Here is a 25,525-nt window from a genome sequence, read left to right as displayed (position 1 = left end):
GCGTTTTTCCAATGCATTGCATGGGGGGAAAACGCAGAAAAACGCAGGAAAGAATTGACATGTCCATTTTTTTTTTAAGCTCAAAAACGCAGCTTAAAAAAAAAGTTGTGTGCGGACAGCAAAAATGAAAACTCATAGACTTTGCTGGGGAAGCAAAGTCATGCAGTTTTGAGGCAAAAAACGCACCCGAAAAACGCGCAAAAACGCAGCGAAAAACGCACTGTGTGAACTTACCCTTACATCCACAAATCTCAGGCTCAAGCTTTACAAGGTTATAAAAGGAGTCGGAGTGATCATTGCTCTGATAACATTATGTTAAGCGAGTGAAGCATTAAATTAAAACAGATGGAAGCAAATGGAGTGAGTAGTTCAGTGAAGTCAGGTCCTCGGAGATTCTGAGAAAGTAGTGATGTTATTGATAATCAATTGACCGACTGGAGACTTCATTTATATGGTCTTTTTTATGTACTGACTACAATGAAAGGGAAAAAAGGAAAAGGTCTCATTCCAACATTGCATGTCTTTATAAACTGACTCATAAATGCTTTCAAGACTTATATTATTTGGCCTTACAAAATGAATTGCTCATAAGATGCTCTCATGCATGTTAGTAAAGAGCACTTAGTCATATTCTCTAATTGCTATAATGGTGATACTGCACAGTTAGCAATTAGCTTCCAATGTCATTTATATCAGGATTGTTAAAGTGACAGAATGACAGGTGAGCGGTAGACGCAATGTACAATTGTACAATCTTACATAGGGTTGGCTGATTGTATATAATTTTATATGGAATACAGCCAATGACGATTTTAGAATCAATCATGATATGCAACTTACCATATGGGCTAATACACATGCATCTTCAGAGCTGCCACCAGGAATTTTAGGGTCCCATAGTGACAAAATTTTGGACCCCCTTGAGACTCTGCCCAGGCTCCACTCCTGCTTCGCCTCCACCCATCAAACCTTCTAGTTTCACCGCCACTCTGGGAAAAACTTCCACTTCCGTATAATATCCACCACACACACTGTCCTTGTGTATAATTTTCCCACACACACTGCCCATCTGTATAATATTTCTCCCACACACACTACCTCTCTGTATAACATCTCCACATGCACACACAGCCCCTCTGTATAATATCCACCAATGCACACTGCCCCTGTGTATAATATCTCCCTACAAACTGCCCCCTTGTATATCTCTCACATATGCTGCTCCTCTGTATACTATCTCCCCCACACAAGTTGCCCCTCTTTATAATATCCTCAAACACACACTACCACTCTGTATAATATCGCCCCACACACTCTACCCCTCTGTATAATATCCCTCCCCACACACTGCCCCTCTGTATATCCTTCCATGCACACACTGCCCCTCTGTATAACATCCCCCTACAAACTGCTCCTCACAAGAATTTATGAAAGAAGTAATGGGCAGTACAGTGTAATCAAGATAAATAAAGGTACGGGTGCAAACAAAAACTATGCAAAAAAATGAATTGTAACATGAGAGGAAAAAAGCTGCATAGTAAAAAAATGTGCACACCCAGCTATATATATATATATATATATAAAAAAACATGGCTTTAATTGATACATAACATATAAGGCTGACAAGAGCAAAGGTTAAAAACAAAAAAGAATGGATGAGATAAGGGGGTGGACATAATAATTCTGTATTTATCCCCACTGAAATATCAGGGCACTGATAACAGAATGCACAATAAATGTGCGCAGAAAAATAATATTATCCCAAAACACACAATACCTGTGTAACGCTTGCCGCTCCAGATGGTAAAGCAGCGAGCAGGAGTGTCCTCATTGGACTAGAGGGGGACCTTGGACTTACCCATTAGTGGGAGAGCTTGACCTAGCGCCCACCGCAAGGCAGACACCAGATGCCACTCCCAGGGTAGAGACTGGGACTGTGGTAGCTGACCCCCAGGGCAGGGACCTACACAGGTGCAGACAGGCAGAGTCTATAATGTAGGCGGGGACCACCAGGATGGCTGAGGCAAACAGCACGGCCAGGACGGACAGGCAGAGTCACTAGTAAAGCGGGGACCACCATAGTGGCTGAGGCAGAAGGCACGGCCGGGGTGGACGGACAGTGACTAGTAAAGCTGGCACCACCGGAGTAACTGAGGCAGATGGCACAACCGGAGAACGGGCGGACAGTCACTAGTAAAGCTTGGACCACCTGAGTAGCTGAGGTGGATGACACAGCTGGGGTGGATGGACACAGTCACTAGTAAAGCTGGGACCACCGGGAAAGCTGAGACAGATGGCACGGCTATGATGGATAGACACCTGTGTACGGACGGGACCGGGAGACAGACACTGTACACTGTAACGAGAAGCACAGCGGACAAGGGAACAAACCACTAACTAATAGCATTGATCAGGCACCTCCCCTGGTGGGAGAGTGCCTTAAATACTAGTACCTGTCAGCGATAGGCTGAAATTCACTCCTACGAAATGGTGCACTGACCCTTTAAGAAAAGGGTAACGGTGCACGCACACACCCTATGTGCACTCCCAGAGGCCCTGGGAGGGAGAAGTAGTGAACACCCATGTGGAGAACCGCGGGAAAGGCAGGTAGCGTGGTGCGAACCAGCCACGGCGGTGAGTGAGCGTGGGTGACCCTGCGGGGAGGGGAGCAAGGGATGCAGAGATGCCAGCACTACAACCTGGTTGTACAGCCTCATCTTAAAAGGTAATGTGGCAGTGAGTCAATAGAGGGTATAAAAAACTGAATAAGGCTTATGGAGTAAATAGAACACAGGCTATGAAATTAAACAATGCAAAATATATAATACAATAAGAAACTGCAGGACATTTTTTTATACCCTCTATTAACTTACTGCCAGATTACCTTTAGGCTATGTGCGCACGTTGCGTTCTATTACACAGCGTAAATAGTCACTGCATGTGCGTCTCAGAACGCAGCCGAAAAGCAAAGGTGAGGCTCTACAGCCAAGTATTGTGTTTTAGGATATATTACTTATCTGCGGACACTGCCTTGTTTATATACTTATTCTGCATTCTATTATCAGTGCCCTGATACTTCATTGAGGATAAGTACAGGATAATTATAGCCATCCATCTATTTCATCCATTCTTTTTCTCTCGTCAATCATGTTTTCAACCTTTGTTCTTGTCAGCTTTATACGTTTTGTATCAATAAAAGCTAGCTTTATATATATAAATATATATCCCCATCCTGGTATATATGTCCCCTTCCTTGTGTATATGTCCCCATCCTGGGCCCCTCCTGGTATATATGTCCTCTTCCTGGTATATATGTCTCCTTCCTGGTATATATGTTTCCTTCCTGGGACCCTCCTGATATATATCCCCCTCCTGGGCACATTCTGGAATATGTCCCCATCCTGGTTTATTTGTCCCCTTTCTAGCATATATGTCCTCCTGGTATATATGTCCCATTCCTGGGCCCCTCCTGGTATATTTGTCTCCATCCTGGTATATATGTCCCCCTTCTGGTATATATGTCCCCATCCTTGTAAATATGTCTTCATTCTGTCAGTAATACACGAAAAAAAAATATTTCTACTCACCCTCACTGTCTCCCACGTCCTCTGCGCCGCAATGCATTTCAGCTTGATGTGCGTCCTTGGACGCGCATCCAGCTGAAGCAAATCAAAACATCAAATCTACCCAAAAATTGTATAATTAAAAACATCAGCTCAACGCAAAAAATAAAACGGCACAAAACAGACTGTTTGCAGCACCCGGTGGAATCCTTCACCAAGGATAGGGGGCGCAAGTCTAAGTCCAAGGGATCCTCTTGGTTACCATATCACAGATAAAAAAATAAGCCATTTCTGAGCCCAAGATCGCTAAAAATGAGAACACTACGGGTCTCGGAAAATGGGGACAAAAGAGCAATGCTTTTTTTTTTTTACAAATTTCAGAATTTTTTTTCACTATTTAGATAAAAGTAAATATACATGTTTGGTATCTACGAACTCGTCCTGCCCTGGGGATTCATAATGCCTGGTCAGTTTTACCATATAATGAACACGGTAAATAAAAAAACAAATTGTGGAATTGCATTTTTTTGCAATTTCACTGCACTTGGATTTTTTTAGTTCAAATTAAGTTTTATTATAATTTTACACAAAAAGTAACATCAACATTGGAAATCAATTTATCAGTATATGGAGTAATCACATTGAGAAGGCATGTAATTACAAAAAGATAAATCTAATTTATATCCCAACAGTTAACATAAAATAAACATCTCCTCTGTGGAAGCTCAGGAGGTTTTAAGATGGCGAGTAGGCTAGTAAGATCTGAGTAAGAAAAGGAGTAGGAAGGGGAAAATTAAACAAGGACTTGAGAGGAAGGAACAAGAGGGATCACAGATTAAGCAAGTGGGAACAAACATAAGGGAAGTCCGCATTAAAAAAAGTCATCCAGCCTGCGCGGGCCCCCCCCCAAACAGGGTTGGACCAGTTCCTGCTCATCTTAGTCCTCCTCGGCTAGCCATGAGTCTCTATCAGGCGAATCCCTGAACAAGATCCATGGGGTCCATAGGTCTAAGACTCCACTGATCTTTCCATGGTCTGCCCGATCAGTTCCTCCAATCTATACATGTCATTCAATTCTGTGATCAAGTCCAACCTAGAAGGGGTTTGTGTCTAATTCCAGAATCTAGGTATGAGTCTTCTCGCCGCCGCTAGGACGTGTCAAAGGAGACTTTTTTTGAATCTAGAAATCGAAAAGTTGCAGAGCGACAAAAGCGCGAGCTCTGGGGATGGAGTGACTCTGTGCGTTGAAAGCCGGTTAATGAGACCAAATGCTGCCAACCAGAAGCCTCTAATGGATTCACATGACCACCATATATGCATGTATGAGCCTCTGTCTCGTAAGCATCTCCAACAGGTGTCCGGAGTCGTTGGGAACAACGCATGGACAGCAGTGGGACAACGGTACAATCTATATAGTATCTTGTACCCCCTCTCCTGTGTCAACGCGCTGAATGAAGATTTCTGTGTAAAGAGCAAAATTTTTGCTCTATCTTCTGTACTCAGGGATCTGCCCAAATCAACCTCCCATCTAGAGAAGAAGGTGGGTGGGTCTACTGACGTAATTCTACTTTCCATAAAAGTTTTGTAGAGCAGCGATACAGTATGTTCTGGAGGGTCCCTCACCTTGCAGAGCAACTCGAAGGGCAACAATGATCTAAAAATGTTTCCCTGTGGATGGAGAGAGCTAATATAGCTCTGTAGTTGTCTGTGAAAAAAACATGCGTCTGGGGCCCTGGGAGTTCTGAAATAGGTCACTGACAGGTATAATAGTAGTTGGAGAACTAAAATCTGATATCGTCGGATGATCTGCTCTATGTTTGTGTAGGAATTTAGTTCTATTAATCCCCGCTGAAAAGAGTGGGTTGTCATAGATAGGTATGAGGGGATTAGGGGTTGAGAAGAGGCGCAAGAGCCTTGATCCTTGTCTGACAAAGCAAGCTAGGTTTCTTATAAGGAAAGATGATACTTAAGGCCGAAGGGGCATGGTTAGACCAGATGAAAACCAGAGGGCTACAACCAGGCGTGTCGTGTTCAATGTCTACCCACCTCTTCCACCCCTGTGGTGATATAGGTCGAGTATGCATGTACCTACGGAAGCCTTACTGTAGAGGCGAAAGTCTGGGACTCCCAATCCCCCAATTTTCCTAGGACTACTAAGTAACTGGAAGGATAGCTGGGGCCGCTTGGATGCCCAGATAAACTTATTAATTGCTTTCTTGAGGCGGGAAAAGAAGGATGCTGGGAGCCAGATGGGGAGGCTTTGGAATAAATATAGCAGTCGTGGCAACAAGTCCATCTTAACCACACTCATCCTACCAAACCAAGACAGGTGTAGCTTGTTCCATTGCTCAAGATCTCGCTCTGCTAACCGCAGGGCAGGAACATAATTTTGAGCAAATAAACTTGTGACGTCAGCCGATATTTTGACTCCTAGATATGTGAGGGTCCCTGATTGCCATTTGAAAGGGAAAGTTGGCTGCAAATGGGTGACTAGAGGTCCGGGCAATTTGATATTTAGTATCTCCGATTTGTGCGAATTTATTTTAAAGTTACTTAGGTGGCCATATTTGCAAAATTCTGACATAATGTTGGGGAGGCTAGTTATAGGGGATGTAATGTATAAAAGTAGATCATCTGCGAATAATGAAAGTTTACGTTCTGTGGTCTTGAGAGGAAATCCCTTAATGGAGTGGTTACGTCTTATAGCCTCTGCCAAAAATTCCATACAAATAACATAAAGCAGGAGTGAGAGAGGACACCCCTGCCTCGTGCCATTTCCAATTTGGAAAGGGGGTGACAAAGAGCCGTTAACTCTTACTTGGGCTGTGGGGGAGGAATAGAGTGCGGAAATTCTGTTTTTCATGGCCTCCTGGAGGCCTATATAGCGAAGGGCCTGAAATAAAAACTCCCAGTGCACCCTGTCGAAGGCCTTTTCAGCATCTATCGACAGGATGCACATTGGAGAGGCCACCCCCCCCCACCCTGCCTATCAGAGACACCGTTTAAATTACATTATCTCTGGCCTCCCTTCCCATGACGAATCCAACCTGGTCAGGGTTTATCACTGTCGGGAGGAGGAAGCGCAGTCTATTTGCTATTAGTTTGGAGAATAGCTTTATATCTGCACTTGGATTTTTTTCTCATTTTCCAGTACAATATGGGGCAGAATGAATAGATGAATAGTGGGGTTCAAAAAGTACAACTTGTCCTGAAAAATCAAGCCCTTATATGACAATATTGATGGAAAAATAAAAAAATAAAAAAGTTATGGCTCTTGGAACAATAGGAGGAAAAAACGAAAAACAGAATATCGCCAAGGGGTGAAGTTAGAATTATAAGGTTATCCAAAGAAGTCAATTTTTTTGTATGGAAAAGTTACAATTAATATTATCACTGTAGTAAAATAATAATTTTGTATTGCAGTCTGAGTATATTCAAATAAAAGAAACAGTAGACATTTGGCTGCTAAATTATTTTAATAAGAATATGACATAGATAACAAAGCCTACATCACCATAAGCCAGCTACAGAGTAAAGGTAAAATAAATGTGCTACAAAATAGATTTCTTGAAACTCAACAGAAGAGTCTTCATAAGATGCATAAATGTAGTGAATCACTGTGGTACAAGTTGTGCCAATAACCAATGTGCCGCCATGTAGAGTAGTTTGGCAGCAGCTATGTAAATTCTACCACCTTTTCATGGTAATGAGAACCTAAAACCAATAGAAGCTAAAATAGAGGCAAATACTATATTGTCTAAGGAGAAAATAAGGAATAACAGACACAGATTTTATAGGAGTCTCATCCTCCGTGGCGCGTCATATTATTTTTTCTTTTTACAATATAAACCTTTATTGCTCCTTTGTAACAGTACAGCTAAATAAATGAGGTAGATGTCCTACAAATCACATAATACGAGGAACTTCATCTAAAATCAGTAATATTTAGGGCTAATTTACACACAATTTTTGCTTTTTTGTAAAAGCAAAAATTGTATGTAAATGTTTGTGATGCAAGCTATTGCTTTGCATGGGCCATACATTTCATAAGGTGTCTGACGTACCTATCAAGCAATATGTCATTTATGCTACTTTTTATATGACATGTTTTAATAAGAACTTGTCAGCAGGCTTTTGCTATCTAATCTAAGAGCAGATTAATATAGAGTCAGAGACTGTGATTTTAATGAAGTGTGATTTACTGGGCTGCAGTTTTAATGAAATCAATGTTTTATCAGCAGGAAATTATCATTAGAGGACTAGTAAATAGAGATAAGCAGACATGTGGAAGTTCAGTTCGGCAAGTGCAAAATGTTTGGTTTGGGACCCAGACTTGATGTGAACCCTAATGGAAGTCACTAATTGGGCACGTCGGGTCTCCGGCCACATGCAGCCATAAACAGAGCACTTCCTGGGGTAGGGTTAGTCTTTTTTTGTTGGGTGTACACTACATCACATCACGCTGTTCTTACCCCCAGTGTGAGCCGTTCAAACACTGCAAGCGGCTCGCACTGGGCTGAGCACCGAGTGTACCCGAGCACAGCAATGCATAAAGCACCCATTTTCTGAACAATTTTTTTTTTTGTAAGCTCTGTGTTCGGTACGAACACTGAACCTCAGATTCGCTCATCTCTGCTAGTAAACCTGCTGCCATGTAATCCAGCTATGGTAATATAGAGCTCAGAAAACTGGTAAGTTTCTAAAACTGCATCAAGCAGCTCAGTAAGTGACACATGGCTGGAATCAGGGTCTCTGCCCTATATCATGCTGCTTTCAGTTAGGGTATCAAAAATCTGCTGACAGATTTACTTTAAAAGTTGGAGTGAAATAGGCATAAAGTAGAAGTCTGAACTTTATTGTCTCCTACTTTACAAGTAAAACTACTGAGTTTTAAATGTATTATATCATATTTCTGGCATTTGAATAAATAAAGCAAATATGGAGTGACCAATTGGAGTGGATTGTAGGTAGTTTGGTATTGGAGACAGTTTAAAATCACTTATTGGATCAAACTTTTGGAGTGGAAAAATAGGCACAGATGTACTTAGGGCTCCATGTACAACTCCATACTGGTTTTAGTTCTAATAGAAGCCACGACCGTCCGCTCGATCCCTCCTTTTGATGGGAAAGCAGCACTGCCTTCAGAGCCCCTGATACATATGTCATAAGAGTGTTAGAAAATTCAACATTCTGGATGTTATGCGATAACATGATGTGAGGTAGTAAAGTCTGCTAATGTCATTATCCTTTTAAAGGGAACCTATCGGGAGATTCATGCTACCCTAAAACACCAAAAGGCTTCAAGATGCCAATCAAGCCAAGCCAGAGGAAGCTTTTCCTGAAGTCATTCTTTCAAGTTATATATTTACAGTTACAATAGTCCTTCATAATAGTTAATGATGCCTGAGGTTATGACAGCATAAATCTCCTGAAAGGTTACCTAAATAGACTATAACTCCACTAAACATGTCTAATGAATGTATATTTTATCAGATATTGCCCCGGGCAGGTGTGTCATAATCTGCATCCTGGTCCACCAGTAGTAGTCCATGGGATTGTAGCGTGTATATGGCGTTTCAGCCGTCAGAGCGTGGGTGACGTCATTAATGACAGGAGACGTGTCTGTTGATCCGCTATTACAATATGTGTGCATCCTGGCGATTTTCTCATCAAAGTACTTTCTTCCATAATCATTCTTCACGGTTTCTGATAACTCGTCCCACATCTTATCGCCAATTGCTTTTATTTTTTCAGGGCTGTATAAGCTGGTGGCTGCGATGAAATTCCCAGGTTCAACCACACTCACTTTCACTCCAAGGGGGTGCATCTCATAACGCAAGCAATCAGAGAAGGCTTCCACCCCAAATTTGGTGATACAGTAGGGAGAACGTGCAGGGTTTGCCATGCGACCCAACATACTGCTTATGTTTACTACACGGCCTGTAACAAAACGTGAATAAAAACAGATTAGAATTTGTTATAACAAGCAGCCTTATTATTCTATAATGAACGGATGACCTAAGTCTAGCCTAACTTTGACCTAAGTCTAGCCTAACTTTGACCTACGTCTAGCCTAACTTTGACCTAAGTCTAGCCTAAGGGGTACTTTGCACACTACGACATCGCAAGCCGATGCTGCGATGCCGAGCGCGATAATCTCCTCCCCCGTCGCAGCTGCGATATTATTGTGATAGCTGCCGTAGCGAATATTATCGCTACGGCTGCTTCACATACACTCACCTGCCATGCAACGTCGCTCTGGCCGGCGACCCGCCTCCTTATTAAGGGGGCGGTCGTGCGGCGTCACTGCGACGTCACACGGCAGGCGGCCAATAGGAACGGAGGGGCGGAGATGAGCGAGATTTAAACATCCCGCCCACCTCCTTCCTTCCGCAGAGCCGACGGGAGCCGCGGTGACGCAGGTAGGAGATGTTCCTCGCTCCTGCGGCTTCACACACAGCGATGTGTGCTGCCGCTGGAGCAAGGAACAACATCGGACCGTCGCGTCAGCTTAATTATGGAATTCGCCGACGCTACACTGATGATACGATTACGACGCTTTTGCGCTCGTTAATCGTATCATCTAGGATTTACACACTACGATGTCGAGAGCGACGCAGGAAGTGCGTCACTTTCGACATGATCCCACCGACATCGCACCTGCGATGTCGTAGTGTGCAAAGTACCCCTTACTCTGACCTACGTCTAACTTAACACTGACCTTAGTCTAACCTAACTCTGACCTTAGTCTAACCTAATTCTGACCTAAGTCTTACCTAACTCTGACCTAAGTCTTACTAACGACCTACGTCTAGCCTAACTCTGACCTAAGTCTAGCCTAACTCTAACCTACGTATAACCTAACTGTGACCTAAGTCTAACCTAACTCTGACCTAAGTCTAACTTAACTCTGACCTAAGTCTAATCTAACTCTGACCTAGGTCTAGTCTAACACTGACCTAAGTCTAACCTAACTCTGACTTAAGTCTAATCTAGGTCTGCACTATACTGTGATCAGCTATAGTCAAGAATGATGAATAGGTTTGAAATAAATATTCACCCTTTTTTATTTAAACATGTTCAAAGCTCTGTGCCGATTCATTTCTTACTATATGATGAACTACTTTACCTTTTCACACCATTGTAGGTCTAATTCTGTTGTTATTACTTTATATAGTAGATGGAGCTCCATTTTACAGAAATAAAGCTCCAATTTCTTCGCTTTTTACAACTTTTTAGCACAAATAAGTCTAATGTTTAAACAAGAAATCTTCAGCTCTGTTTTAGAAGATTAGGCTTTCATTTTCTGCACAGATAAACAAGTGTTAAAAAGTTACATAGTAACAAAGAGGAGTTAAACCTCCTTAAAAGTCTATGCTCATCAACTTATCACCTATCGTATGAAAAATGTACCAATTCTAATAAGTCAGGGGTTTTCCTGAAGGGACCCCTCCAACACAGAGAACGGCGCTTTAAATAAACCCATCTAAATGGAGCAGTGTCTGGACACTGCTCCACTTACTCCCATTGGGAGAAACCGAAAAAAGCTGTACACCGCTATCACTGTCAGTCCCATAGAGTATGTAGAGCAGGGGTACACATATCCTGTCACCACTCCATTCAGATAGAGCTCTGCAGTGCCTCATTCTCGGGTTCAATGGGAATCCAAGCAGTCAAACCCTCCAACAATCAGCAAGTTATCACCTGTCTAAAGGTGGTGTCACACATAGCGACGACGACAACGACGTCGCTGCCAAGTCACCATTTTCTGTGACGTAGCAGCGACGTCCCGTCGCTGTCGCTGTGTGTGGCATCCAGCAACGACCTGGCCCCTGTTGTGAGGTCGCCGGTCGTTGCTGAATGTCCTGCTTCATTTTTTGGACGTTGCTCTCCCGCTGTGAAGCACACATCGCTGTGTGTGAAAGCGAGAGAGCGACGAACTGAAGCGAGCAGGGAGCCGGCATCTGGCAGCCTGCGATAAGCTGTAACCAAGGTAAATATCGGGTAACCAAGAAGCTCTTCCCTTGGTTACCCGATATTTACCTTAGTTACTAGCGTCCGCCGCTCTCACGCTGCCAGTGCCGGCTCCCTGCATACGTAGCTGGAGTACACATCGGGTAATTAACCCGATGTGTACTCTGGCTAGGAGTGCAGGGAGCCAGCGCTAAGCAGTGTGCTCTCACGCTACCAGTGCCGGCTACCTGCTCCCTGCACACGTAGCTGGAGTACACATCGGGTAATTAACCTGATGTGTACTCTGGCTAGGAGTGCAGGGAACAGAGAGCCGGCACTGGCAGCGTGAGAGCGGCAGACCCTAGTAACTAAGGTAAATATCGGGTAACCAAGAGAAGTGCTTTCCTTGGTTACCCGATATTTACCTTAGTTACGCTTTCACGCGTTGCTGCTGGCTGGGGGCTGGTCACTGGTCGCTGGTGAGATCTGCCTGTTTGACAGCTCACCAGCAACCATGTAACGACGCAGCAGCGATTCTGATATGGTCAGATCGCTGTTCGTGATCGCTGCTGCGTCGCTATGTGTGACACCACCATTAGGCTACTTTGACACTTCCGTCTTTTTCCATCAGTCACAATCCATTTTGTGACTGATGTGACGGATGCGTACAACTGATGGGACGGATCCGTTAAAAAAAAACTGATCCGTTGTAGCAGTTTGTACCTGGCAAAGAAAAGCCGTGGGTAACCTGAGTGATGTCACTGTTGACAGCGCGACTCACTTCAGTTGCTCCGTGGAGCTCACAGCGAGCGAGGGTGCTCTACGGCTGCTCCTGGCAGCTTCTGATGTAGCAGAGCTGTAAGCTCTGTGGGACCTCGTGTGGATTATGCCGGACCTGGAGGGGTATTTGAAGATTAATAAAGTGGTGAAAGAGTGTTTTTTTGTCTTTTATTTCAAATAAAGGATTTTTCGGTGTCTGTGTTTATTTACTTTCACTACAGTTTAGTGATGGGGGGTGTCTCATAGACACCTGCCATCACTAATCTAGGACTTAGTGGTAGCTATGGGTTGCCATTCACTCCCTATTACTCCGATTGCCACCGCATCAGGGCAATCGGGATGAGCCGGTGAGTCCCGGGACTGTCGCATCTAATGGATGCGGCATTTCCGGGCGGCTGCTGGCTGATATTTTTAGGCTGGGGGGCTCCCCATAACGTGGGGCTCCCCATCCTGAGAATACCAGCCCTCAGCCGTGTGGCTTTACCTTGGCTGGTATCAAAATTGGGGGGGAACCGCACGCCGTTTTTTTTTAATTATTTATTTATTTTACTGCAAGATATAGACCCGCCCATCGGCGGCTGTGATTGGTTGCAGTGAGACAGCTGTCACTCAGCGTGGGGGCTCGTCTGACTGCAACCAATCATAGGCGCCGGTGGGCGGGGGAAGCAGTGAATACGAGATGGAATAATTAGCGGCTGGCATTTTCAAAAGCAGGAGAAGCCGCCGGAGCAGTGTGACAGCTGTGCAGTGCCGCGCCGGTGATCGGTGAGTATGAGAGAGGGGGTGAGAGGGAGAGACCGACTGACCGACAGAGAGAGAGCGAGACCGACAGAGAGAGAGAGAGACCAACCGACTGACAGACCGAGAGAGACCCCGACATCGACAGAGAGACCGACACGGACAGAGAGAGAGAGAGAGAGAGAGACCGACCGACAGGCAGACAGAGAGAGAGAGAGATTTCCTAACCAGAAAGGAATTTACACATCTGAGCATGATCTGTTGCTAAAAGACGGAACCGTCGCCGAAATCAGTAATTAGACGGATTGGACGGATTCAGGCGCCCATGGGCTTCCATTATAACCAACAATGGACGCTGACGGAATCCTGCGCACTGCGTTTTTTCGATGCTACAAAAAACGTTACATTCTGCGTTGCTTCCGCCCGGCGGTCAGTCATTCCAAGACTGATCAGTCGCATAGCGGATGCAACGCAGGGCCATCAGTCGCAATCCGTCATTAATACAAGTCTATGGGAAAAAAACTGAATCCTGCAAATTAGTTTGCAGGATTCAGTTGTTTCTCTAACCGACGGATTGGGACTGATGGAAAAAGACAGAAGTGTGAAAGTAGCCTAATGGATATGTTATAACTTCTAATGATCTCAATATTTATTTAAAGCCAGAATCACAGATTTTGTTGCAGTTTATGATGCAATTCATTTTTAGTAAAACACAGGTATAAATACAATAAAAAGAGAAATATCAGGCTTTCCTTTATCACCTTAAATGGTCACTCCTATTTCAACAAACGTAGCATAAAACAATTGTTCAGACATGTAAGAAACTTTAAACATATAGTGTCAGTATTTGAATAAAACAGGCACGAGAAAGAGGTGGTAAAAATGGCAAACACCTGGGAGCTGCACAAATGACAATAGAAAACAGATCAAATATCCATCCACCAGGCCATGTGTATCCAGAAGGAAAAACATGAAAAACCCCAAGTGGGCTCATATATCAAATGCTCAACAGTAATCCTGATGGTTACACTGGCAAAAACAGAGGAGGATATACAAAAGGAAAACAGTGATTATATTGGAGGGATCAGATGCATCGGGCAGCCCCTGAAATGTAAATCAACCCATAGGGGTTTGATATAGATGAGGGGGAGCGGGCAAGCCAGATGCATGTAAACCCAATCTACAGAAACCGCAAACCTGTGTGAAAGGATGGGATTTAACAAAGCGTGCAGGCAGCCAGGGGTGACAGAGGAGGTAAACCCCCACTACAGACTCCAACGTACGTTTCACGGTTGTGAAGTATTCGCTTCGTCAGGGAGTGGGTAAGTAGCACAGAAGGGCTGCTAAAAATAGCCCTAAACACAGCTGGGGCACCGCATTGGTGATTCAGCGCGTGCGCACACCGCACCATACAGGCTCAGAACCTCCCCCCCCGGCCGTCATGATCCCGCGCGTGCGCGGGAGCAGTGACGCATCCCCCTGGCTCCCGCGCACGCGCGCCGACCAGCCAAGGCAGGGCACCGCACTGGGACTACGGCGCATGCGTACATCGCGCCGCACAAGCTCAAAATCTCCCCCCGGCCGTCATGATCCAGCGCATGCGCGGGAGCGGGGACGCGTCTCCATGGCTCCCGCGCATGCGCATCAATCAGCCAAGACGGCCGGAGAAGGCAGAGTCGGCGGCACAAAGCACGCACGCGCACATCAGTGCGGGACAGAAATCAAAGAACCGGAGACACGAGCTATGGTAATGATATGATCCTGAGCAAAATATGGAGGGAATATTTATATCTTTATATCTTCTTTTCCCCTATATTCATGTGGCACAGTCTCCTTAGCTGGGTTCCTTAATATGATCTGTGGTGACACATCTGAACCCTCCATCTACATACAGAATCCTGGAACCGGCGTGTGCATCCAACCCTTTATTCAATTTATGGAATCTGGAATCAGTTTATGCATTTGTCTGTACTGTTTTTATTACTTGACCGTGATTCCCTCCATATTTTGCTCAGGATCATATCATTACCATAGCTCGTGTCTCCGGTTCTTTGATTTCTGTCCCGCACTGATGTGCGCGTGCGTGCTTTGTGCCGCCGACTCTGCCTTCTCCGGCCGTCTTGGCTGATTGATGCGCATGCGCGGGAGCCATGGAGACGCGTCCCCGCTCCCGCGCATGCGCTGGATCATGACGGCCGGGGGGAGATTTTGAGCCTGTGCGGCGCGATGTACGCATGCGCCGTAGTCCCAGTGCGGTGCCCTGCCTTGGCTGGTCGGCGCGCGTGCGCGGGAGCCAGGGGGATGCGTCCCTGCTCCCGCGCACGCGCGGGATCATGACGGCCGGGGGGGGGGGGGGAGGTTCTGAGCCTGTATGGTGCGGTGTGCGCACGCGCTGAATCACCAATGCGGTGCCCCAGCTGTGTTTAGGGCTATTTTTAGCAGCCCTTCTGTGCTACTTACCCACTCCCTGACGAAGCGAATACTTCACAACCGTGAAACGTACGTTGGAGTCTGTAGTGGGGGTTTACCTCCTCTGTCACCCCTGGCTGCCTGCACGCTTTGTTAAATCCCATCCTTTCACACAGGTTTGCGGTTTCTGTAGATTGGGTTTACATGCATCTGGCTTGCCCCGCTCCCCCTCATCTATATCAAACCCCTATGGGTTGATTTACATTTAAGGGGCTGCCCGATGCATCTGATCCCTCCAATATAATCACTGTTTTCCTTTTGTATATCCTCCACTGTTTTTGCCAGTGTAATCATCAGGATTACTGTTGAGCATTTGATATATGAGCCCACTTGGGGTTTTTCATGTTTTTCCTTCTGGATACACATGGCCTGGTGGATGGATAGTTGATCTGTTTTCTATTGTCATTTGTGCAGCTCCCAGGTGTTTGCCATTTTTACCACCTCTTTCTCGTGCCTGTTTTATTCAAATACTGACACTATATGTTTAATATGTACATGAATAAACCTTTTGATATTGTAGAAGCTTTTTTACTCTGTTCTCCTGGTTTGTGATATGCTTTAAGAGTAGCTCTGAAGTGGTGTGGTGATTGTGCATGATCCACCCCATTTCCTTGTGTGTATGGACTCATCTGGTCTAATGTAAGAAACTTTGTAATATATCTCAGCAGGGAATTGTGCTTCTTTCCCCATGTATTAACAAATCTTCTTCCCCTCTGCTTCCTGAAAGAAGCACTCCCATCAAAGTTTCTATCCGCTAAATAATTATTTTCGAGAGAGAATAATTAGGTTAAGAAGCACTCCCATCAATGTTTTTATTCCCTTAATATATTGCAATCATTATATAGCACTGTGTACTTACAATTGTTCATTTTTTTTTCTTTCAACCTAGTTAATTCTTCTATTTTCCATTCGGTGTATGACATCACGTTATGATTAAAAACAGACTAGCTAAATCTTTCTAAAGTCTATGTAGAAACTGGAAGTCTCTTTTCACTGCATGAGTCAGCATTAGAACTACAAATCTAGGTCACTGAAAACAGTTGTAGATCTAATAATGACTTCTGCAAGGAAAAGAGACTTCCTATTTATAGAGAGAGCTTAGAAGGATTTAGCTAGTCTGTTTTTAATCATCACATGATGTCATACACCTAATGGAAAATAGAAGAATTAACTGGGTAGAAGGGCAAAATATGCAACTATAAATACACAGTGATTTATTAATATAATGATTGCAATATATTAAGAGAATAAAACATTGATGGGAGTGCTTCTTAAACTAAACGTTCACTCAAAAACAAAAACCCATGTAAAATCTGTTTTTCTCAAGACAAGGCAGACTGCCAGCTCAATGAAGGATCCATGTTTCACTTACATACAGTGGGTATGAAAAGTATTCAGACCCCTTTAAATTTTTCACTCTTTGTTTCATTGCAGACATTTGGTAAATTCAAAAAAGATAATTCACAGGTTTGGGTCCACTTTCCTCAGTGGTATCCAAAAAGGCCTCAATACCTCAGTGCACTGTAGCAGCCTCTCCACACATCTGCCTTCTGGCAGTCTCTCAGTCTGGCTCCTGCCAATCTCTCAACACAGTCTGACGTCTCTCAGCTGTGTTTCATCCAGAGACTCCTGCCTCTTGAAGATTAGCAACCTCTCTCCTCTCAGAGGCTTCTTCTCCTACAGTGCTGTTCCACAAACTGCCTCCTCAGACTCCATCCATCCATCCAGTCTGCCATGTGCCAAACAACAGACTCCATTAAAAAATCATGTGTCTGTCAGACAGATGTCAAACACACCCATAGGCAGGGTATGTAGGTGGCCAGAACCACCTATCTCCTTAGCCACCTGTGAACCTGACCTGAGAATACCTTAGCAGAAATATGTGGCACTACAAGTACCAGCACTCCAGGTTCACACCACTTATGTGGTACATACTGGTCATTAGCATTGTAGCCGGTCACCATCTCACAACCTCATATGTGTGTGCTTTATATGAGAGACATCCTAACAGCTAGTCTCCACCTATTAGCTCAGAGGCAAATGAAAAATTAGAGATAAAGCCTGCAGAAAACTGGTGAACAGTGCATGCAATGGCAAAAAATAATCTTATGCCGCATGTAAAAAATGAAAGCTGATTACGAGAAGTCACCTGAAATGACATGTAAACTCTAATATCTCAAGTGTTTCAAATTATATGGAGAACGTAAGTTTTAGTACACTGTAGCCATTCAGAGACAGCTTTCTTAATAATTTTTTTTCAATTAATTTAGCTGTATGATAGTTAGATTTTTTTTGCAGGACGAATTATTTGTTTAAATGGCACCATTTTTGATATATGGTATACAATTATTGCTTAGCTTTTATGGGTTAGTCTAAATATAGCAATATATAAGGAAATGAAAAAATATTTAATTATTATTGGAAGGGTGAGGGGGGTGATTCTCAAACGATCAGACACCAACCTTATTGGTTTCTAACCAGTACCGGATGAAGTCTCACAAGTAGTGATGAGCAGACTCGTAAATAACCGGGACCGGCGGGTCCGTGTTATCTGGGTTTAAAAATCCAGTTCTGGGACGGATTTTGGTCCCCATATAAGTCCATGGGGGCCACAATCCAACAATTAAAAATGTTGGTAGAAGGGATAGGGGGATGGGAGCAGGCACACTGTACTTACCAAGGCCCCGGGTCAGCTGTATGCTGCTCTCATGCTCACTTCCGGAGCCGATAATTTACCTTCATTGCATATGCACTGCTCTCCCAGCTCACTGATCCCTGTGATTGGTTGCAGTCAGACGCGCCCCCAGCCTGTGTAACAGTGTGTCTAATGCTTGCAAATTCCTCTTATTTTGATACACAGCCTAGATAGGCACACGACTGGGAGTTCCAGCTTGTAGCTGTAGGCTTTATCTGTGCTGGAAATCATAATATGTGGGGGTCTTATGCCAATTGTGTTATTTATGTATTTATTTTTACACCACGATACTGACCCACAGAGCTCGCCTGTGATTGGTTGCAGTCAGACGCTGTCACACAGGTTGGGGGCAGATCTGACTGCAACCACTCACAGACGCCAGGACAGCCGGTAAGCGGGGAAAGCAGTGTATGAGCAATGATGAGTGGCCCAGGAAGTCAAGGAGAGGCCGCAGGAGCACTATACGGCTGCGCTGGAGCCTCCGTAAGTATGCAGCACTTGCTTTACTCCTACTTTTCTTTATTTTTCCTTTATTTTTTAAAATTTTCTGAGTTAGGGTTAATCTCAATATCAATGGATCAATATCTGGAATCCTGGGCCCGGGTCCGGCACTAGGGTACATTTGAAACCGCGCAGATCCGGACTTTTACAATCCGGGTCTGCCCATTACTACTCACAAGATTATTGAACCAACAGTCAGCAATTAGCAAAACACATTATTTATTTCACAATACACATTGCAAACGAAAAACAATAGCTTTACCTTTGGCTCTGCGAATAAGAGGGAGACAGGCTTTGGTAGTTCGTACAGTGCCCCATAGATTCACCTCAGCAACTTCTTTGTAGGTATCCATACTAGTGAACTCCACTTCTCCAAACGTAGATATTCCAGCATTGTTTACAACACCCCATAATCCTAAACAAGGGCAAATAGGAGATTTGATGTATACAATTAAATTCCCCAATCATCTATGGTGCCCAAGGAAGACAATAAGGTCTAAGTGGTAAATATTAGAGCACAGCATAATATAGGGTCAGAGATAATGATTTCAAGCATGTGTGTCCTTTAGGCTATGTGCGCACGTTGCGTAAATACATGCAGTTACGCTGCGCTTTGTAGCGCAGCGCAACTGCATGCGTCCTGCGTCCCCTGCACAGTCTATGGAGATTGTGCAGGGGCCGTGCGCACGTGGCGTTTAAGAGCGCAGCGCTTCGGCTACTGCCGAAGCGCTGCGTAAAAAGAAGTGACATGTCACTTCTTTCCTGTGCTTTGCCGGCAGCTCCTGCTCTGTCTATGGCAGGAGCTGCAGGCAGAGCGCATGGAATCGGCTTTCACTACGGACATTTCTGCAGCGATTTAAAGCGCACATGTGCTCTTCAGATCGCTGCAGAAATTTCTGCAGTGACTGTACGCAACGTGCGCACATAGCCTTACTGGGTTGTTTCCAGTAGTTTTGATAAAATCCCAGTTCTATGAGCAGGAGATTATCACTAGAGGAGTAGTAGACCTGTTGGCATGTAGTCCTCCATATTCATGAGATTTGTATAGCCCCTACCACCATCACTGATTGTATGCTGTGCATGGGCAGAAAGCTGCCAATCAGTGAAGTGGGCAGTGTTATACAAAGCTCAGCATTCAGAGAAAACTGAGTTTATCAAGAATACAGCAAGCAGTCCAGTATATGACACACCACTGGAATCAGGGTCTTTGCGCTTGCATCATACAGCTCGCAGAAGGATTAGCTGAAACCTGGAGGCAGATTCTCTTTAAGATCAACTTTCTTTTTTGCCCTTTATATTTTTGTGTGATCTGTATAGTATACTGATTGATGCTTGTTAGGTACAATGATGTTGGAAGGTGAATGGGGCAGCGGGGAGGATGACAGTCTATGGAAGCAGGAGAGCAGATTTAATTACTCTGGGCTCACAGCAATGGCAACAGAGACATATCTTAGTATGTTTCTCAATATAATAATTTCTTTTCTTTTTTTTTTTTTCAGATGATGTGTATTTTTACAATTAAGCAAAAAAATTATTAGAATACTGACAATAAAATGGCATGTTTATGTCGAAAGGAGCTGAACCACATATAGACAATAAGATTATTAATAAAGTGTGCCATAATTTGCATAGCTTTATTTTATTGAATAAGTGAATGCTATCAGTGGTGCAAAACTACATATTCTGCCAGAACAAAGATCACTGTATAAATACTTGGATACGCTGCATTTCATCTATATACACTAAGTTCAATAATTATTATTTTTTTTTCTCAATCACCAATTGTACCCTTTGTGATCAGCTAACTACTAGGCACCTTCTCGGTGAAGAGGGTTTATGAAAAATCGATGACCCCTTTTGCTGGGTTTGCACAATACGTCCAGATTATGCATTACAGGCTGATAGCCATGGAAGGAGAGGGATCTCACATGTGTTTTGTGGACTTACCTGCCTCCTGCTAAGAATGTGAGTAGCACAGAGAAGAACAGAAATTTAAGAGAATACCGATGTTGTAAGGAAGTAAGGAAAGAGACATCCTCTCATTCATTGAAACAGTCGCACAATAAAATAAAACTTACAGTCATGGCCAAAAGTGTTGGTACCCCTGACATTGTTCCAGAAAATGAAGTATTCTTCCTACAAAATTATTGCAATTACACGTTTTGGTATACACACATTTATTTCCTTTGTGTATTGGAACAACACAAAAAATAGAACAAAAGGCAAATTGGACACAATCCCCAAAACGAGCTCGATAAAATAGTTGGCACCTTTCCAAAATTGGGGGTAAACTTTGTTTCAAGCATGAGGCTTGCTCAAACTCACATGTGGCAAGTAACAAGTGTGGGTAATATGAAAATCACAGCTGAAACCAGATACAGTGCCTTGCGACTGTATTCAGCCACTTTGAATTTTTCAACCTTTTCCCACATTTCAGGCTTCAAACATAAAGATAAAAATGTTTATGCTATGGTGAAGAATCAACAATAAGTGGGACACAATTGTGAAGTTGAACAAAATATATTGTTTATTTTAAACGTTTGTAAAAAAAGAATAAACTGAAAAGTGGGGCGTGCAATATTATTCGGCCCCTTTACTTTCAGTTTAGCAAACTCACTCCAGACGTTCATTGAGGATCTCTAAATGATCTAATGTTGTCCTAAATGACTGATGATGATAAATATAATCCACCTGTGTGTAATCAAGTCTCCGTATAAATGCACCTGCTCTGTGATAGTCTCAGTGTTCTGTTTAAAGCATAGAGAGCATCATGAAGACCAAGGAACACAAGAGCCAGGTATGTGATACTGTTGTGGAGAAGTTTAAAGATGGATTTGGTTACAAAAAGATTTCCACAACTTTAAACATCCCAAGGAGCACTGTGCAAGCGATCATATTGAAATGGAAGGAGTATCATACCACTGCAAATCTACCAAGACCCGGCCGTCCATCCAAACTTTCATATCAAACAAGGAGAAGACTGATCAGAGATGTAGACAAAAGGTCCATGATCACTCTGGATGAACTGCAGAGAACTACAGCTGAGGTGGGAGAGTCTGTTCATAGGACAACAATCAGTCGTACACTGCACAAATCTGGCCTTTATGGAAAAGAGGCAAGAAGAAAGCCATTTCTCAAAGATATCCATAAAAAGTGTTGTTTAAAGCTTGCCACAAGCCACCTGGGAGACACACCAAACATGTGGAAGAAGGTCCTCTGGTCAGATGAAACAAAAATCGAACTATTTGGGCACAATGTCAAACGATATGTTTGGCGTTAAAGCAACACAGCTCATTACCATGAACACACCATCCCTATTGTCAAATATGGTGGTGGCAGCATCATGGTTTGGGCCTGCTTTTCTTCAGCAGGGACAGGGAAGATGGTTAAAATTGATGGGTAGATGGATAGAGCCAAACACAGGACCATTCTTGAAAAAAACCTGTTGGAATCTGCGAAAGAGACTGGGACGGAGATTTGTCTTTCAATAAGACAATGATCCCAAACATAAAGCAAAATCTACAATTGAATGGTTCACAAATAAACGTATCCAGGTGTTAGAAAGTCCAGACCTGAATCCAATCGAGAATCTGTGGAAAGAGCTGAAAACTGCTGTTCACAAACACTCTCCCTCCAACCTCACTAAGCTCCAGCTGTTTGCAAAGAAAGAATGGGCAAGAATTTCAGTCTCTTAATGTGCAAAACTGATAGACACATACCCCAAGCGACTTGCAGCTGTAATCGCAGCAAAAGGTGGCGCTACAAAGTATTAACTTAAAGGGGCCAAATAATATTGCACGCCGCACTTTTAAGTTATTTTTTTTTTTAAAATAAGTTTAAAATAAGCAAAAAAGGGGGGCGTGGCTTGCTGATGGCCGAGTGAGCTGCACTTGCTGGGAGCTCTGTCCTGAACTTCCCCCATTAGCCTCTATTAGAGCACATTAACATCTCCCTGCTTATGGGCAGATCCAGGAAAGTCACCAGACACCGAGGTGAGATAAAGGAGACAGTGAGCAGCATGGATCGTTTCCTCAGCCAGAGCACCTCAGCAGCCGTCAGGAACACTAGATCAATGATGGCGTCTGCCTCCCTCATGGAAAACTCACAACCCCGGGAAAGTCAAACACAGACACAGCAGGAGCCGGGGAAATCACAGCAGGACTTCTCCAGCAAGGAGGACAATGAGGGAGATCTGCCTAATCTACATGAGATAAGTAAATCTATCAAGGCTTTGCCTACAAAAAAAGATTTGGACAGATTTGCTAGCAGGCTTGAGAATACTTATAAGAAAGAGCTGCAGGCACTGAAATCTGAATTCACATACAGGGTAGAGGAGGTGGAGAAGTCCCAGGAAGCCATCACTGCTGAATTGTCCCTACAAAGGAAAATATTACTTAGCCACTCAGCAAAGATTGATGAGCTCACTTCAGGGCAAGAGGACTTAGAGAACCGCAATCGGCGAAATAATGTCCGTATCCGTGGTATCCCTGAAAGTATTGGCACGCCTGAACTGGAGGCCATGGCACAGAAGCTCTTTGCTCAAATTCTGGGAGAACAAAGCTCTGGGCCGATTGAGTTAGACCGCATACATAGGGCCCTGGGTCCCAAATCCCCTCCAGATTCACGTCCAAGGGACATAATATGAAGAGTCCACTTTTATAAGGTAAAGGACTCCATCATGTCCGCGGTGCGGCAGGCAGGATCCATCAACTACCAGGGGTCCCAGGTCCAGATATTACCGGATCTGGCTAGACGCACTCTGCAGCTGCGAAGAGCATTAAAACCCCTGCTCCAACACCTCCAGGACAGAAACATTCCATATAGATGGGGTTTCCCCTTCCAGCTGACAGCGCATAAGGATGGGAAATCAGCAATCTTTCGCAAACTCGGAGATCTGGCTAAGTTCTTGGGGACTTTCGAGCTTCCTATGGTAGCACTGCCGGATTGGCCCTCAGGCCCCCAACTCCCTGTGGAACCCCCAGTATGGCAGCCAGTCCGTCGCCATGGGAGACAAAGAGGTCCTGACAAGAACAATCCGACAGGGTAGCGGTCCTGTGTAGCACCCCTGTTTCCTACTGGGGATAACCTTCATGGGCCCTTCCGGCATGATAGCCAATTATCCCTGGAGCCACAGGGGAGGGCCTTACCATGAAACTGCATCAAAGGCATCGTTGCAAGTTACTGTGATTTGTTGAAAGTCTTTCTCCTGTCACCTAATATTGCTTCTTTCCAGACTAGCATTGTGTTATTTCACAGGTGTTATCAGAGGTTCTGACATTGGGTCAAGTACTACTTAAACCTCATAGGAGGAAGCAGTAAACTGTTTGTGTTATAGATCCACTTGGACCCTCCACCTGGTGGACCTGGTTGGGAGTGTCTTCCCCTAGCCTTTACTGACTGGACCCTGTGGGGCTGGACCGTCTAGAGGCGAAGATTTGGGCCTTTTGAGAAATAAGCCCGGGAGACCCATGTGATTTTCTTGTTTTTTACAATTACTAGAATCTTGTCCCTGATCTGAACACTTTGCTTACCTACCGGGAATGCTGATTGGGGTCAATGCCTAGAATAATAGCCTGTTATGATGTTTACTTTTCTTTAGATGATAAAGTTTTAGCGGGAGCATATAGTTAGTGCGCTTTATAATGATATATCATATTGTATTAGAGGCGGGGGGTAAGGAACGGACTCGCTGCCGTTCTTGGCTTCCTCTAACCCCCCTTAGTGCAAATGGCAATCCATTGCCATGGAAATTTTGCACCACTTAATACTAGGGTTCCTTACCCACCTTTTAGGTCCTTTGACCTAAACCTTGCTCTTTCTTTTCTCTGTCTTTCTTTCTTCTCTATCCTTCCCTCTCACCTGACTGGACCAGCCCCCAGATACCACATCATGCTTCCAGCTGACCTGCATTATGGATAGTGTCAAGTTTTGCTCCTTCAACGTTAAAGGTTTGAATGTCCCTGAAAAAAGAAAACAGATAGCATATTCCTGTCATAAGCAACGGGTGGCCATCTTGATGCTTCAGGAAACTCACTTTAGGTCAGATGCAATTCCTAAGTGTTCCTCGGCTTACTACCCGATTTGGCACCATAGCTCGAATCCTGATGCTAAGTCTAAGGGGGTTTCCGTGGCATTTCATAGGTCCTTCATACCAGAGCTGTTAGACTCCTGTATCGACCCCAAGGGAAGATATATTTTCTTAAAGCTTTCTTGGAAAACCAATATCTTTGTTATTGCTAACATGTACTTTCCTAACCAGGGGCAGGACAGATTCTGTGCAGACGGGAGGAAAATTCTGGAAGATTTTGCGGACTCCTCTCCGGTGATATTAGGAGGCGATTTTAATCTACCAATGAACCCGGCCCTCGATGTGTCCTCGGGTAAGTCGTCCTATCCGGCCTCAGTCATACAAAGGGTCAAAAAGCACATGCATGGTCTGAGATTGGTGGACATATGGAGGATTCTTCATCCGGACACCAAAGATTACAGCTTCTATTCCTCGGTCCATTCTGTCTATAGCAGAATTGACTCCTTCCACATTTCTCATGCCCTCCTAGACATGACAGTAGAAGCGACCATAGGTAATATAATATGGTCAGACCACGCTCCCATTTACTTATCGATTCAGTTAGGGCCTCGTGTCAAATCAAATTTCACCTGGCGACTGAATGAAAACCTATTACAGGATCAGTTATGCAAAGCGGACCTTACCCAGTCAATTCATAACTTTATTAGAGATCATGAATGTGATACCACTTCTCCTGCAATCCAGTGGGAATCACTGAAATGTGTATTAAGGGGCATTTTGATCTCACATGGTACCCGC

General features: G+C 44.1%; 1 protein-coding gene across 1 annotated transcript in view; it reads right to left on the bottom strand.

The window, feature by feature from the left end:
- Positions 1–7,020: 7,020 nt before the first annotated feature.
- Positions 7,021–25,525, bottom strand: part of BDH1 (3-hydroxybutyrate dehydrogenase 1) — a 44,475-nt gene continuing 25,970 nt past the window's right edge. Inside the window, exons 6-7 of the mRNA XM_075340526.1 lie at positions 18,962–19,114; positions 7,021–9,503 (exon numbers count right to left, since the gene is read on the bottom strand). Of these exons, the coding sequence (XP_075196641.1) occupies positions 9,034–9,503; positions 18,962–19,114 (623 nt within the window). The 3' untranslated portion in view covers positions 7,021–9,033. The remainder of the gene's footprint in view (positions 9,504–18,961; positions 19,115–25,525) is intronic.

The sequence above is a fragment of the Anomaloglossus baeobatrachus genome, chromosome 3 (assembly GCF_048569485.1).
Source record: "Anomaloglossus baeobatrachus isolate aAnoBae1 chromosome 3, aAnoBae1.hap1, whole genome shotgun sequence".
Lineage (NCBI taxonomy): Eukaryota > Metazoa > Chordata > Amphibia > Anura > Aromobatidae > Anomaloglossus > Anomaloglossus baeobatrachus.
This window is presented reverse-complemented; position numbering and strand designations above follow the sequence as displayed.